Source organism: Falco rusticolus, chromosome 5, assembly GCF_015220075.1.
Source record: "Falco rusticolus isolate bFalRus1 chromosome 5, bFalRus1.pri, whole genome shotgun sequence".
Taxonomy (NCBI): Eukaryota; Metazoa; Chordata; class Aves; order Falconiformes; family Falconidae; genus Falco; species Falco rusticolus.
This window is the reverse complement of record NC_051191.1, coordinates 54,206,444-54,221,598: the sequence shown is the minus strand read 5'-3', so window position 1 is coordinate 54,221,598 and position 15,155 is coordinate 54,206,444. Positions and strand designations below refer to the sequence as shown.

At 46.1% G+C, this 15,155-nt stretch overlaps 1 protein-coding gene across 2 annotated transcripts in view; it reads right to left on the bottom strand.

Moving 5' to 3' along the window:
* Positions 1-15,155, bottom strand: part of FAM234B (family with sequence similarity 234 member B) — a 22,266-nt gene extending 7,111 nt beyond the window's left edge. For both annotated transcript variants that reach the window (XM_037387896.1, XM_037387898.1), the window contains exons 1-8: positions 15,072-15,155; positions 8,712-9,104; positions 7,681-7,779; positions 4,938-5,126; positions 3,306-3,436; positions 2,632-2,779; positions 2,264-2,405; positions 1,483-1,626 (exon numbers count right to left, since the gene is read on the bottom strand). In XM_037387896.1, the coding sequence (XP_037243793.1) occupies positions 1,483-1,626; positions 2,264-2,405; positions 2,632-2,779; positions 3,306-3,436; positions 4,938-5,126; positions 7,681-7,779; positions 8,712-9,104; positions 15,072-15,108 (1,283 nt within the window). In that variant the 5' untranslated portion in view covers positions 15,109-15,155. The remainder of the gene's footprint in view (positions 1-1,482; positions 1,627-2,263; positions 2,406-2,631; positions 2,780-3,305; positions 3,437-4,937; positions 5,127-7,680; positions 7,780-8,711; positions 9,105-15,071) is intronic.

Genomic DNA, 15,155 nt, shown 5'->3' with positions numbered 1-15,155 from the left:
TCAAATAAATGTTTGTTCACAATATACTCAGTCTACCAGATTTAATTTTTCTTAACTCTGAGAAAACAGGCAGTCCAGGACTTTAGCACACTGGCCTTGACTAAGAATTGCTTTTGTTATTTTTCAGTGCCTATCTGGCTCCTCCTGTACATGTGCTGTACCCTGTCTCTTGGGAGGCCAAGGAACCAGAAAAAATAGGGCTGGAGTGCAGCAACCTGGAATACTAGTTTCCCAAAGAGGTTGTGGAGTCTCCATCCTTGGATATACTAAAAACCTGACAGCACACAGCCCTGAGCAACTTGCTCTAGCTGAGCCTGCTGGAGCAGGTAGGTTGAACTACGTAATTTCCAGAGGTGCCTTTCAACCTCAACCGTGCTGCAATTCTGTAAAAGGAACAGGTAAAGCAGTTTTCAACCCTTCCTAATCTGAACCCATAGAAATTTTCCAATTCATTACTGGGTCCATTTAGAAATTTCTTGTGTGTAACTGATTTTACAGCATCTATGAACTGGCTTTGCTTAGTCAGAACATACTTAACCTTTAAACTAGACCCTAGACATGTCTACAAGTCTTCAGACTCTGGGCACAAAACACTTTTAGTCTATTTCCTTTCCCCATAGCATGATGCACTAGCCATAAGCCATTCCTAGAGCCATTGCTTATGTCACCCCTGAGCCCTCAAGGATGTGGATATTATCTGAATATCAAACTTAGTTGAACATTGAGTTTTCTTGCTTAATGAAGATCCAATACCTTCTTCCTATAGATGCTCTTGACAGTCAGGTAACACTGAGCCGAGAGCTGCTTTCTTTCCTCTAGATAGCAGAGCAATTTGTTTCCCACGTAATTTCCCTCAATTGTGCCCAACTGCCCTTTGCAAATATTTCATACTAGGCAAGCTGAAATTGCTGGTTATTATCAACCCACGAGATCTGGCAAATTACTTAATTTCCATGTGTGAAATTAGAGGATGAGCAGTATTATTTTAAGGTTTACAGTTAGTATAGATGGTGTGCTAACTGCCATCAGACTGCTCATTTTCAGCTCTCAAGGAACATTAGGATCTGTGGGCCATACTCAGACACCTTCTCTAAATACTTTGCATCACTAATGCAACTGCTCCTCTTCACTAAGCTGGCAAGTGGCAGTCCTGGACAGCAGATGGGCTGAATCACACACCAGTAATCCTGGGAATTCCAGTGCCACAACATACCCATGACATCAGTGATGGGTACCTGAATCAAGTCCCTTATCTGTCATCACTCAAAAGCACACAGCTCAGATTTCCACCCTTCTGTTCCTTGCTCTCCCTGCCCTCCTCAATTGCTCGGCAATGCACCTGCATACCTTGAGTTCTTAGATTTCTCTGTAGACTTGTTGAATTCTTCTCAATTGCTTTCTAAGGAGCACATCTGCTTACAAGTGAAAGACAGGAAATGGTACAGGAAGAAATAGGGCAGAAAAATGTTCCTAGTATGTAACCTGCTGATGTTCTGCAGCTTCAGGGTCCAGTGGGGCTCCAGGTCCTGTCCCCGCAGTAGGATCAAGCCCTCTTTGGTTGTGATGAGCAGGCTGCTGCAGTTTGTGTCAGGTGTCTTCATTGTCTGCAGGAAGTCAACACCCCCACTGGGACAAATGAAAAGCAGAGAGGAGATTCCGAGGCTTGTATCTGCTCATCTCAGCCTTAGCTGCCTGTCCACATGGCAATTCATCCTACCTAAGATTTGAACTATTCTTAATGAAGCCCATCTTTTCCCTGGTGATGGAGCTTAGCTTCCTTTGGGGGTTCCTCAGTTAAGTGGGCTAAATTCAGGTGTGGGATCTTTTGAACATCTTGAGTTACTATAAAAAGCATGGAGTTTGTGTGTTCACATGTGTTCCCACCATTTATTCCTATCCAGGCTGACCTTGACCACAATTTGGCAGTAAACAATGAGCTGAGAAATCCAGGTCCACAATGCTGAGCTTCCAAAAGGGAGTCCATTAGCTGCAAACGTTTTTTCCCCTCTAGGTATACTCAGTGGGTGGATGAAAGGAAAAAGGAGCAGGAGAAGCAAAGGACTCCCTTTTATCACACTCTGCATGTTTTTTCCTAGGACAGCCACAGGACAGGGAGGAAACAATGGGCTCCCTAGAGTACTGTTATCAACTGGACAATAAAAAGGACAGTATTGACATAGAAGGGACCACCTCTAGGAAAACTGAGATGCCTACCTTCCCCTTCCTCTGCCAGCAGAAGCAAGATGGTAAGTCCATCTCCTACCTGTAAATGTCAATGAGCTCTGACAGGTTGACAGATCGGCGCTTTTCCCACTCCGGCTCCTCCTGCTGCAGCATTGCAGGAAAACTGTCACGGTTTCTGGCTTGGGTAAAGATATCCCTCAGGGCAACTGCTTGAACATTACCTGCCAGGAGGAGTAAAGATGAAGAGCCCTGCCTGCAAAAACTAACTTCCTAGTTAGGTATTGATACTCCTGCACTCTTCCATACCATGGCACTAAAGACCTGTTCCCATGCCCTCTACTCCTAGCTTTTACAGCAGAAGGCATGGTAGATGCTCTGGGCCATTTTAGGTAAAATGAATGTTTTCTCAGTAAGGTGAAGTGCTGAGAGAGGCAAGGTGCATCTTACCAAAACCAAACAGGATGTAGATGGCTCCACGGCTGGTAATGTGGACTTGGGGGCCAATCACTTTCCCTTCTCCATTTGTGCTGTACTTCACAGGCCCACGCAAAGCAGTCCCAGTCTTTCCTGACACCAAGATGAAAAACACATCAGGCTGCAAAGAAAAGAGGTGTAGAGATTTTAGCAGTGCTTTCATGGAAATGCATCAAAGATGGAAGTGACTTCAAAAAACTGAACTCCTCTAAAAACATTAATGATAGAATTGTGGGGAGGGATGAGCCTAGAGGAAATCTGAGTCTGAATTAATCATACAAGTATTTCTTTTGGATAAGCTGAATGCTCCTTCCTCCAGAGATCTATCTCAACATGGCTGTCTACACTCCTGCTAAACACTCACTTCAAACCAAGCCTTCACTGAACAGAAATGGATAATTCTCCAGTCTCAGCCCTTGTAAATAATGACCCTTCTGTTCATTCCCAGTTGACAAAAAATACTGTCATTATTGCTTGATCTCACTGCTCCGACCTATTGAAAGAGAAAGGGTACCTTCCAGGGAAATCTAAGGGAGTGAAAACTAGGGGCTTTTGCAGCTCCTGTTACAGCCTTTCCACATCAGGCTCCCTGTTCTTCCTCTAGAAAGTCAAGGTCCTTTCAAACTTTGAGCAGGGACATGCTGTACCTGTGTCTCTTTGAGAGCCAGAACAACAATATCCCTAATGCCATCTCCATCTACATCTGGAAGAGTTGCAGCTGGTGCAGCCAGGATCCCACTTGAAAGGTGAATGGAGTTCAGCGTCCAGATGGTCTTGCCTGCAGGAAGAACAGGATGAAACAGACCTGCAGCACTTGGGGAACCAAGAGGCATCCCCAAAGGGTTCCACAAAACTTTCTTGAAGGGAGCAAGAGATTGCTTCCCCCATTCTCTGAGAAGAGGAAAGATAAGACTACAAACTGGGGCAAACTGCAGTGGGCAGCACAGTTCTTCCCCCAGCATTTCTTCAGATTGTCTTTGAGTCATGCCTCAAGTCCTGCTGTGCCTCCTTCTTAGCATCTCTTTAGAAAGACCTGAGCCCAAAACAATTCCTGAAATAGCAGAGAATATTTGAAGTTCACTCTTGAAAGTAGAATGTAAATGGCAGTGCTGCTCTGCAGGACAGCAGTTGTCTTCCTCAGCCAGCACTAAAGCCTGTAGGTAGATGCCTGGAAAGGGAACAGATGGGCAGTTCTGACATTCAAAGTGTAAATCTGTGTCTCAGTTAAATTCCCAGCAGTAAACAGCCACTCCAGCATGGCATGCTCACTCCACCTCAGGGTGGAATCATGTTAGCAGACGTGATGTCAAATGGTTCAGCCATCCAGCATGGACCCAGCTGGAAACTCAGTAAAACTTGATTTGCAAATTGGCAAATAATCACCCCAAAAAGGCAAAATGAAATTCAATGCTTTTGCTTTTCCATGATTCTTTTGCCAATACTTCTGCTTTTTCAGTCAGAGTTTAAAAATGTTTTGCTGCTGTTGCTGCTCTGTAGGGTAGGGTTTGCCCCTGCATGACAAAGAAAATCAAAGGTCTGACCTGCAAACACTTGCACACATTAATTATTACTACTACTACTGCTGGTAAAGGAATCAGTCTATGGTCCTGACAATGCAAACTCTGTAAGTAATCTGGTCCCTAAAAGCATAAAAGCATCTGAAAGGTAAGTGCTCTTTGGATCTGTCACCTAAACCCAAGGTTTCTTGTACGTTTCCATTCTCTGTTCTAATTGCTAAAACGTCCCTATGAATATTTCTGCTAGAGAATTAATGTTGTAGAACAAACAGTAGTCAGAGAATGGAGGTGCAAATGATCAAGTGATTAAAAACGCAATAGTCTTTCACATCTAATCAATTCTTCTATGGGCCTAATTTCTCTGGAAATTTTCCTGGCTGTTGCATATATCCTTATATAATTCCTCCAAGAACAGTTTTCAGCTTTTCAGTGCTGTTAGATAGGTACTGAGTTGTACTAACAGATCAATGTTGATGAGAACAGAACTTACATATCCTTTATGCCGTGGGGATGGTACAAGGTAAGATCATCACTTTGAAATGTTCTGAGATGGTAGGGTGAAGATGCTGCCACAGAGCAGCAGTGGTTTGGATTTTCTTAGCCTGTGTGACTAGCAACTTGTTAGTGTTTTGAGTCCTTCCTGTGCGTCACTAGATAACAGCCACTATGAAGTGCCAGCACAGAATCATTCAGGCTTATTAGTCCTTTAAAGAAAACAAAAAAGTAATAGCATATTTCTAATATGCTGGTACTTGACTCTACCTGTGGAGGCACTGAGAAGGCTAAGGAATTTTGATGTTCCCGTAACAAGGCAGACGGGCTCTGCAGGCACCCCCAGTGACAGCCCTTTGCACTGCACACTCCGAGTCTCCTCTGGAAGCTGGATGGACCACAGGGTGCTGCCATTCATACCAGAAAGGGCCACCACAGTTACGGAGGGCCTAGAGACACCTGGAAGAAGCAGGAAAGAAAGAGTGAAATCCCCTGGCATCTCCGTGCTGCCTTTGATCTTTGCACTTGAGTTCCAGCTCTAGCTCCTACAGCTGAGAGACTCAAGCCAGTCACATTCATGCTGCCTGAAAGCAAAGGTCAAATCCCACCCCATGTCTGTGTCTCTCTGCCTGCAGAGCCTAGCAGTGATCTCCAAACAAGTTGGGCTGTCAGCCAACAATGCAGACAATCATGGAGGTTGGACCTGAGCTCACAGCCATGAAATGTGGTCAGCTGGGCACAGAGGAACCAAGATCCCTGTGCTCACTTCCTGGTGTGAAATGTACCGCTGTCAAACCAGACCAATCCTTCTGATCCCCTCTCCCTCAAGCAACAAGGGGAAACCTTAAGTGACTCTCAAGGAAGATGTCACCTCATGTGAAAGCCCTGGGTTGTTTGCAATTCTAGAGCTGCAGAGGGTGATTGGCAATCTGAAAGCTTTTTCCTTTGTTTTCCAAATGAGTTCTGTTATTGTGAAAAAAAGACTGAATGCAACCAATTGGTGTAACTCAGGGGTCTTTTCCTCATTCACCAGTTTCAGCACAAAATAACTGCTCTATGCTGTTTCCATTGACTTTTGGCTCTGATCCAAGAGTGAGCAACTTTTAGCTCAGCTTACTTTCAGACATTATTGTGGTTATTGTAACCTCCACCTGGTATGCTCATATCGCAATTTAAGATGAACTCCCATACACTTCAAAATCGCAACAGTTGCAGATGACTCCTGTCTTACTAGCAACATGTGACTTGACTACAGAAAGGGCGTATCTGGGACGCTAGGTAGAAGCAAGTCTGAGCCCACTCTCTAAATTAAACTCACTCTCTTCTCAAATGAAAAATCATCTGGCTTATGCTAAGGGGTTGCTCCAGCCCAAGTTCTCCTCATTGGGTTGGTGGACCAAGAACTAAGTCCTGAGTGCAGCTCACAGCTGTTGTGTGTACAAGCCAGAGAAACAGCTAACAATGCCATAGCTTACTCCTTCAGGTTATCTATCCCAAGCTTACCTCTACTTGACACTGTGTGAATGCTCTGAGCACTGGCTACAGGAGGGCTGATGCCCAGCTATATAGGTTTAGGATTGTGAAGTGCTTACACCTGCTTTTGTGTCTGCTTTTTGTCTTCCAGCATAGCTATAGCCAGGATGCAGCTAGGTAGGACTAGTTCCATTCCAAGCACTCTGCGATGAAAGACAAATACAATGCAACGGAAAAATACAGAATGCAAGAACAACCTCTAAAAACGGAATGCAGCCTTTATGTCAACAGTATCTCCCTGTCTCACTTTTTTTTTTTTAATTTACTCTACAGTTTTCTCTCTGCTGATAGGTTTCTTTCTATAGGACTTGCTGTTAAATACGAAGGGCCTTGCTTGGGCCATGGAGAAGCAGCATCTTCCCTATCCTGTACATTTTTATTACCTGATTCTTTGAAAAGCCAAGGCCTTTTGCTCCCACAAGAGTTCTCTTCAGGCTGTGCAACGTATGCTTGCCCCCTGAATATGTCTCTGAGACTGAACAGATTCATGTAATCTCAGGTGATGCCAGGCTGGGCAGATGCAACACAGCAGGCAGCTGGGAACCTCCTGGACTTCAGAAGCCCAGTGCAACAGGATGCCACCAGATTTGGCAGCCCCCGTATAACACTGGCCAGTATCAGGAGGCTGCTGCTATGTTACCTGAGAGGTGTCAGGGTTAACAGAGAAAACAAAAGCAGCCAGGAGGAGGAAGCAGGGTGATATCTGCTAAACAGCCAGGCACAGTAGCTTCCCCACCATCAGCCAGCCTATTATCTGTGAGTTAACAACAATTTGGAGCCTGGCAAGTATATGGAGTGACCTGGAGAAAAAGGCCACAAGGTGAGGGTGTTTCCTGCAACCATCAACTTCAACTTACAGCTGTTCTAAAAAAAATCCATAATGCTCCCTGATGGCAGGCAACTAGTTCAGAAGAACCAGAGTACTCCAACAGTCAGCTCCACCATGACTGTTCCTGTCACTAACCACCCTTGGTAATGACCAGGACACTGGACCACAGGTCACGAAAGAGTCAAGACTCTACAACTGAATCACATTTGTGACCTTTGTCAAGCTGCTTCCCCTAGTCTGTGCATCCACCTCTATGCCTGTAAAATGGGGGTAGTTAGATTGAGCTGTTTTGTGAAGGGCTGTGAGAGATAACAAAGGGGGGGGAAAAACACACCTTATTTCTAACTGCTATTTGTAGAGTGGTGCTTTCTGATTGCTTTATCTCTGCCCCCAGACCAAGTGTGCACAAATACAGGACAAAGATGAAATAGATGACATTGACCCAACAGGTATGGCAGCACCGGCTTGCAATGAAAATTACAAGCAGCATGACAAAGCACAGGCACAGTACACTAGTCATTTTAAGGAACTCTGAAAGAGCAATGCAGTGGATTTGTAGTGGCCGGAACTCTTCCTGTGTGTGAGACAAACATATAAAGGTGTGTATTGACATGTACAGAAAGAGGAATGGAATGGAGCTGCAGTGCTTACCCATGACACTAGCATTCATCAAGGCAGTGAAGACAATGAGGATGTCAGGGAGCCCATCACCATTCACATCACACAGCTCCAGTGGGGATAATACACCACCTGCAACAGTCACAAAGAATCACTGCACTGCTGCCAAAAGGCCACCCAGCCCATTTTCCACACTAGGAGAGGAGGGCTGGCCCAGAAGAGACTCATGGCCAGCCAAGCCTCATAGAGTCTGCTAGGGAACCACCAATGCCAGGCAGCTCACACCACAGCAAGATCTTTCATTGCATGGAAAGGCAGAAATGTAGCATCTGGGTCAGAGAAAGGAAAAGGAAAAATAGATTTCTGCTTCCCACTTCACTTTCTGAGGTGACGTGGGAGCCATGTATCTTACGAAAGGCTGATTTGGAAGCCAGGGGCAGAAAGTAAGGAGGGAGAGACATATCTAGACCTGGCAAAAATTATTTCACAAACCACTGTTACTTAACTGCAGAAGTCAGTACAGGAAATACCTTAGAAATGTTACCAGTGGCCCATATAGGATGACAAAAGATTATGAACGTTGATTTATGGATTCAAGCAGGACAAGAAGACAAAAGAAATAAGGTTAGTTCAGCCAGTTAGAAGACACAAAGACTTCTATCCCTCTCCTCCCAAACACACCCACACACTTCGGTGTGGAGGTGCTAGTGAATCTCAGAATATAGAGGGAGACACTATGTTTTAAAGTGGGCTGGGCCATTTGTATCCGGAACAGAATGCATCACCTGAACTAAAAGACAGGACGGGAGAACAGTCAAAATGTTTCTTGGTGTTGACAGAAACAAGACTTTGTGGCACTGTTATCTACTAATGCCAGATTTCAGAGGCCTCAGCTTGAAGAGTGAGCAGGACACAGCTCCCTGTGTATTACCTCGGAGCATCTGCAGTGCTGAGGAAGGGCCTCTGCTCCGACCTGGCTCTCCCAGATAGGTCTCTCCCGCCGATGCCCAGCCTGGGAGCTGCCACCTCCCCCATGCCAGATGCTGTTCCTGGGGCTTTCTCACCTGCTCCCTGACCTAGGTTGCGGTTCCAGATGTTATGCAAGTCTCTAGGGGGACAGGGAATTAGAAATGCGCACACCAACACAAGAATCATCGAGATCACCACAGTGAGCAAAAAGATCGCTGTGCGCAGGTATGGCATGAGGGAGGGAGCAGCCTTCTGCTCCAAACTCCCAGCTGTCTCTGCAGCATAACCCTCAGGCGTGCTCTCTGACGTGTGCTGCTTTGTCATCCCAACCTCCACATCAGAGTCAGCATCCTGCACCTCCTCAGGGGGGCTCTTCCCATTCTTGACCCCCCCGTTCTTCTGGATGTTGAGTACCAGGTCATCTTCACTTTCATCACTGTCGGCCTGAGTGAGGGGATCATATTCCCCAAGGTCTGGGCTCTTCTTTCCTGAGGAAAGAGGTGCAGAGAAATGATAAAGCATGAGTTCCTCGCTTTTTTGCAGGGTGTCAGTGCAGAAAAGGCTGCAGTGGAGAGTGATACAGAAGGGATGACAGTGCAGCCTGCATTTTGCATGGATTCAAGTAAGAGGTGTTAGGGAAAAGACAGGGTCTGTCCAGCTGCAGGAGAAAAGATGTTGACAGTGTATTTCCCCAAGGTAAAAGTGTATATATATAATATCAACATACATATATAAATGGAATTCATGGTTGATTTAATTCTAATACTTTCCTGTTTGGTAATAAGACACACTGACATGAAGTCATGTTTAATGCTTTGAGTACCTAAACCTCAGCACTCCTGAACTCCTTTAGCATTTGCCAGCCTCTAATCCTGACACAGTCCCTCTTCACTTGTCTGTGTTCTCTGAGGGGACCCCCCTCTGCAACTTCTTTTTGCCCTCCTTCTCCTGCCTGGTCCAAGCAGCATTACTGCCTGCTAGTGTGCCACATCTGCTGTCCTGCTTCACGAAGGATAGAAGGGATAGAGCACTGTGCAGTTTCTCTGCAGTGCTATCAACACCCTGAAGATGAGGGCAAAGTGATTTTGCCCTTTTGGGCCAGTAACATGCTGGTGTCTGAAGGGATCAGGGCTGCCCCTCTAAGACACTACCTTCTCTGCGCTGCTCAGTACTGCGAGGGGGAGGGCTCCAGCTCCTGTAGCAGGAAACCACAGTGCTCCTGCTCTGTTCCTGCTCCCACCAGAGCCGACAGCTTATGCTTGGCCTTGCCAAGATAGGTAACTTAGTACTGATGCCTTCAGATGGTGGTACAAGAAAGTAGCTTGGCTTTAGGTGTCTTCCCCACAGATGCCTGGCACATGGACGATTTCTCCTTCACGCCCTAGATAGCCGCAGGGAGTGTGACAAGGGCAGGTGCAGAGCCCAGTCATACATACTGGCGTAAGGCCAGGGCCATCTGTTTATCAGGGCAGGCAAGATCACGCAGACTCATTGCCCTGAACTACGAGTGAAGGATCACGTCTCAGGGAGCTGCCCTGTGCCACCAGGCTGGGCATGGAGCCATGGCCACTGCTCCAATGATTGCAGTGTCTCAGTCTATTTCTCTCTCTCTCCAAGAGGGACTTTGCTATGCCAGGTATCTGTCTCATTTCCCTTTGCCTAAAGCTGACCTGAGACAGGAACTAACTTGTGCCCAAAGATGCCTGAAGTGATACATGCAAGGCATAAATACTAAGCAAAAACATGCAAGCTGCATGTAACCACTCTCAGACACCAAGAAGATGAGAAGGCTTTACATAGCGGGAATTTAAGGGCTTTCACTATTATCTTCCTGCACAAGATAATATACCTTACTTTGTGTTTTCCTGTTAAAGGCAGACTCACAGTTACAGACATACTGTAGTATCTAGTTAGTGCAACACACCTATTTTGCATAACCTAGAATCTGTTTTGCAGCATGTGCATCTCATTTCTTTCTCATTTCTCAACCCACAAAAGGACCTTCACTTCCCCTTTCTGTCAGTTTTAGGATTTAAGAAAAACTGTCAATCCCACCAAAGGCCAAATGTCCCACACTAAGTGGAGTAGCTAGGAGAACCCATGCACACTGAAAAGGGAAACAAAGATATCCAATGAGAGCACATACATAAATCAGACTTTTTGAAAAAAAATACCTAAATCAAAACCTTTTTGAACTAGGGTCTTCTCCAAAAGACTCACATCAAAACAACCTAGTGCACATAAACACTCCAAAAAGCTGTTCCTTGTGGAGGTAGAGCACCCAGCTAAAAGATACTACATTCTATGGGATGGTCTGGTGTATCCCTGTGAGACACTGATCTTATATTATATTTCACATAGATCTGCCCCAAACATGCATACAAAGTGTGGGCTTTTCAGGAAGTCTTGATAACCTTGGCTCTATCCTGTGAGCAGAAGGCCACTGACCTTGGTGGCACACAGCTCTCTGCTCAGAGATCGCAGCTACAACGCAGCGTGAATTTCCCAGATGTCTATACAGTAGGTTGTCCTGACAAGTTGCTGAAAGAGTACTCAGCGAAAACAAGAAATTCCAGAGGACTCACTGGCAAGGTATTTGCAGCTTCTCACTACAGATCCAGATGTTTCAGTTCAAGCCAGGTCAGAGTGGAATAATAAGCAAATGCTTCTGGCCCAAAAGTAAATGATATTTAGCCTGGGAAGTCAATGCCAGACAGTTATGTTAACCGGACTGCTCCTGGTTTTGGAAACTGGTGTCCTTTGAGTAAAACAACTCAACAGCATACTTACACTTCAGATATACTGTGATTTGTTTAATTATTTTAATTCCAGATAGTCAACCTAAAGGACTGAAACCTGCTGTTCTTCCTTGAGGCAACTAAAAGCATTGATAGGAATGAGTTTTACCTGCAACAGTTTTGTTCTGGATCTCTATGAGACAGAAAGGACCTCAAAACTATAGCTCGCCCACTCCTTGAACTGGCAGGTATTGAAACATAATGTTAGCAACATCAACATTGGTGTCAACCACAAACAATCTGTAACAGGAATATCTTTGCTGCTGAGAACCACTGATCACAGGATAGAAAACAGCTACTACATAGCAATGACTTACAGCTTTAGGTGATCCACATAGGAAAGGATTTACTGAATTATAGAAAAACTATAAAGGAGAGAGCTACTCAGTCTTGTTTCATGTCTAAGCCTGACCAGGAACCAGAAACTGGCACTCTTCTCCCTATCCTTCTTCAGAAGGTTAGGTGGCACTCTCACAAGGCACAGCTATTCAGTAAGGTCAGGCGTAAAATGCCCTGCTGGTATTATTTTTTAAGCCAAAAGGAGGAAGACACTGCCCTTTAACAACGGCTGTTGGGGCACCCAGCTAGCACCTGGGAAACAACTGCATATCTATCTCTGAGGATTCAAACGCTCATCTCCCACTGTTCTGAGAGAGCCCTAACAATGATCAGTAGGTGTTTTAGTAATGTGTCCTGGAGGACTGGTGAGGATGCGTTCAGCTTGACCTCCTGACGCTGTTCTGCAGAGAATACATAACTCATGATTCACCTGGCTGGAGACAGCAGAAGGAACATGACTCTTCATCTGAATTTTAGGTCACTTGCTGTGGGAAGAAGGGATACCACCTGGCTTCCACTAATCACTCCCAAATGATTTTTCAACAGAAAAGCATAAATAGACATAAATAGCACTAAAGAATGTGTGAAAACAAGGGCAGTCTCACACCATTTAGAAAATTATCATTTGTTGAGCAGTGCTCCAGAAGTCAAATTCTTTCCTTTCTTGTCAACAACAAGGGTCAGACTACGGGAAGACAGTTTGTCCATCAAAAGAAAGCTAAAGCTGCCTCTGTTGCAAGTGATCAGGTGCCAGAAAATTCAATACTCCCATGCAGTTTTCAGCTTTCCGTCATGGAAGGAGAAATGCTAAGATGCGAGTTGGCCTCTTGGTCAAACTCTCACCCTATCTCCTGAAATAATAATCACTGTGTAACCTTCATGATAAATCAGTCCCTGCGCTAAAGAAAACAGACTTCAGACCTATGTTGAGCAGTTCTATGGCCTTGTCTATGTACCAGATCTGTATAACTCACATCTTGTTATTTGTCTTTGCATAGCCTCTCTTAAGTGTATATAAGCCTTGTACCCAATTCACAGGGACCAAGTTCATATCAGCAAGGTCAGTTTCTCTGCTGCTTTGTGTTCTCTCCTAAAAGTATAGCAAATAAATTACTTCTGTTCTGACCTGCTCTAAATTTATTCCATTTTCCCCATGGAACCAGTGATAAATGAGGTTCCCAGCCAGCGGCCTGTGGTTAAAATCAATCTGTGGAACTGTTGCTTGTGGTCTGTGGCTAAGTTACTGGTCATGTCACCCTGAATTTATTTTTGCAGCAACTGAAAGAGAAAGCAAATACTGAAGGTTTTCAAAGGAAGAAGAGAGAGAAAATGCCTCAAACTTACCAACTTTCAAGGGCAATTGGACTCTAAACTGTACTTTATGACTGAAAATCCCCCGTGAATTTGCCTAATAGCGCTTTTTGCACAGGCAGCTCTTGCAACTATTGCAGTAGAAGAATGTGACTTCTCAGAGAACAAAAGATGAATCATATGATCATAATTTGTAAAGGAGGCATCTGTGAGGTGATCTGTGTTGGCTCATAATGAGATACTCATTTCTAGTGCTGATGGCTTGAAAGATATTAATTGCAATCTTTTTTTCTGTTTCTGACTTACCGGGAAGTCTTTTCTTTGCACACACTTTGGAGTGAAAAGAACAGATCTTGGATTTTAGATGAGTACAATTTTCAGTGTGTTATTCCAATGACTACATACTGATTCCAGTATCCTTTGTACATCCTTCATGTTCTGTTTCTTCTTCTTTTTTTTCCCCCATCTGGCAGTCGTCAGGTACCAGTCCCTGGGTACTGCAGCCATCTCAGCCCATGGGGAGATACATTGTCATATATTGACATAATTAATTCAGTGAGATGCAGCAGGAAAAAAACCAGCTGTAGCAATAGGCTTGCTGCTTCTCATTGCTGTTTAAGGCTGTATTTTTCAAAAATAAACCACACTAACAAGGTCTGATATATGCAATTTAATGCAAGGATTGATGCAAGAACTGTTTTCTAAACCACAGTTGAAAGGCCCACACTCTTTCCCAAATCAGTGCCTCCCCACAGCAGTTATCAAATAGATCATGCTGGTTTCAGAGGTCCTGGAAGAAGAGATCTGTACTTGTTATTGTACAGCTCCCCAGTGGTCACACTCCAATACACACACTTATACCCACCAGTCTGCACCCTTCCTAAATAATCTTCATATAAAATGTATTCCTTCTCATTTAGACAATTGTATATTTATAACCAGGAAGAAACTGATTTGCAAAAAAACTTCCTTTGAATGAGATCTAACAGGCACTAACTAAACAAAAAAAAAGGACTCCTGATATGGGTTACTAAAAGCTGGTGGGAAGGGCCCTGAAGACACTACTGTGATCTTCATGGACCGATGGAGGAGGAAAGTATAACCTGCCCACTGAGTGCAGCTTCACAGACTGGGGCACTGCAGGACCACAGCAGTGCCGAGGAGAAGCCCCCTCCCAGCAGTGCACAGCTCGGCCAGATCCCTGTCCCATGGCTGATTCGAATGCAAGACACGGGCTGGAGCAGCATCGAGGCATGTTCCCATCGGGTTAATGCAGCCAGGTGCACTGGCACCATCTCCAGCCCATCTAACAGCAACTCAAGACCTGGTTTCGCAATGTATTTTCGTTCCCTTATAATCTCCTCGCTGAAGAGTTGTTGCACTGCTGCTCACAGCCTTATCGTTGAAAGATCTGGCTCCACAACACAATAGTCCCTTATGCTCAACATCCTTTCATCTTGCTGGAGATCTCTGGCTGGAAGTTGTGCAGAGATGGCAGGCAGACTTTAAACATTTACTCGGGTAATTGCTGTGGCACAGACCGAACTCCTGGCCTGGCTTTTCAGGGTAAAACCCGCCAGGAGTTATCACGAAGGCCCAACGCGTTCTGGCCGTGGCGGCGGCCGTCCTGAGACCTGTGCCCAGTTCTGCGCGGCCTGCGGAACCCGGCGCCTCCGCCCACGCAGTCCCGGCAGGGCCGCGGCCAGGCCCAGGCCCCCCGCCGCCACGGACGACGCCCCCCGAGCCCCGAGGCGCTGCCCCGTCCCCTGCAGCCCTCCCTCTGTCACGGAACCCGGACAGAGGCCGCCAGCCCCCGGCACCGCCCGCGCCCCCAGAGCGGCCGGGCCTGCCCCGGCGCCCCACATCGCCACATCACCATGGCAACGCTCCCCACCGACCGCGGGCAGCGGCGACCGCCCCGCCCCGCCACCGGGCGCGGCTGCCCGTGACTGGCCCGGCCCGGCCCGGCTCGGCGCTCCTCCTTTCCCGCGGGTGCCGACCCCTTACCCGGCAGCTTCAGCGCCCGGGACAGCACCGTCGCCATGCTGGAGAGGCTCAGTGCGCAGGCGCGCCGCCCCGCTCGCCCCACGC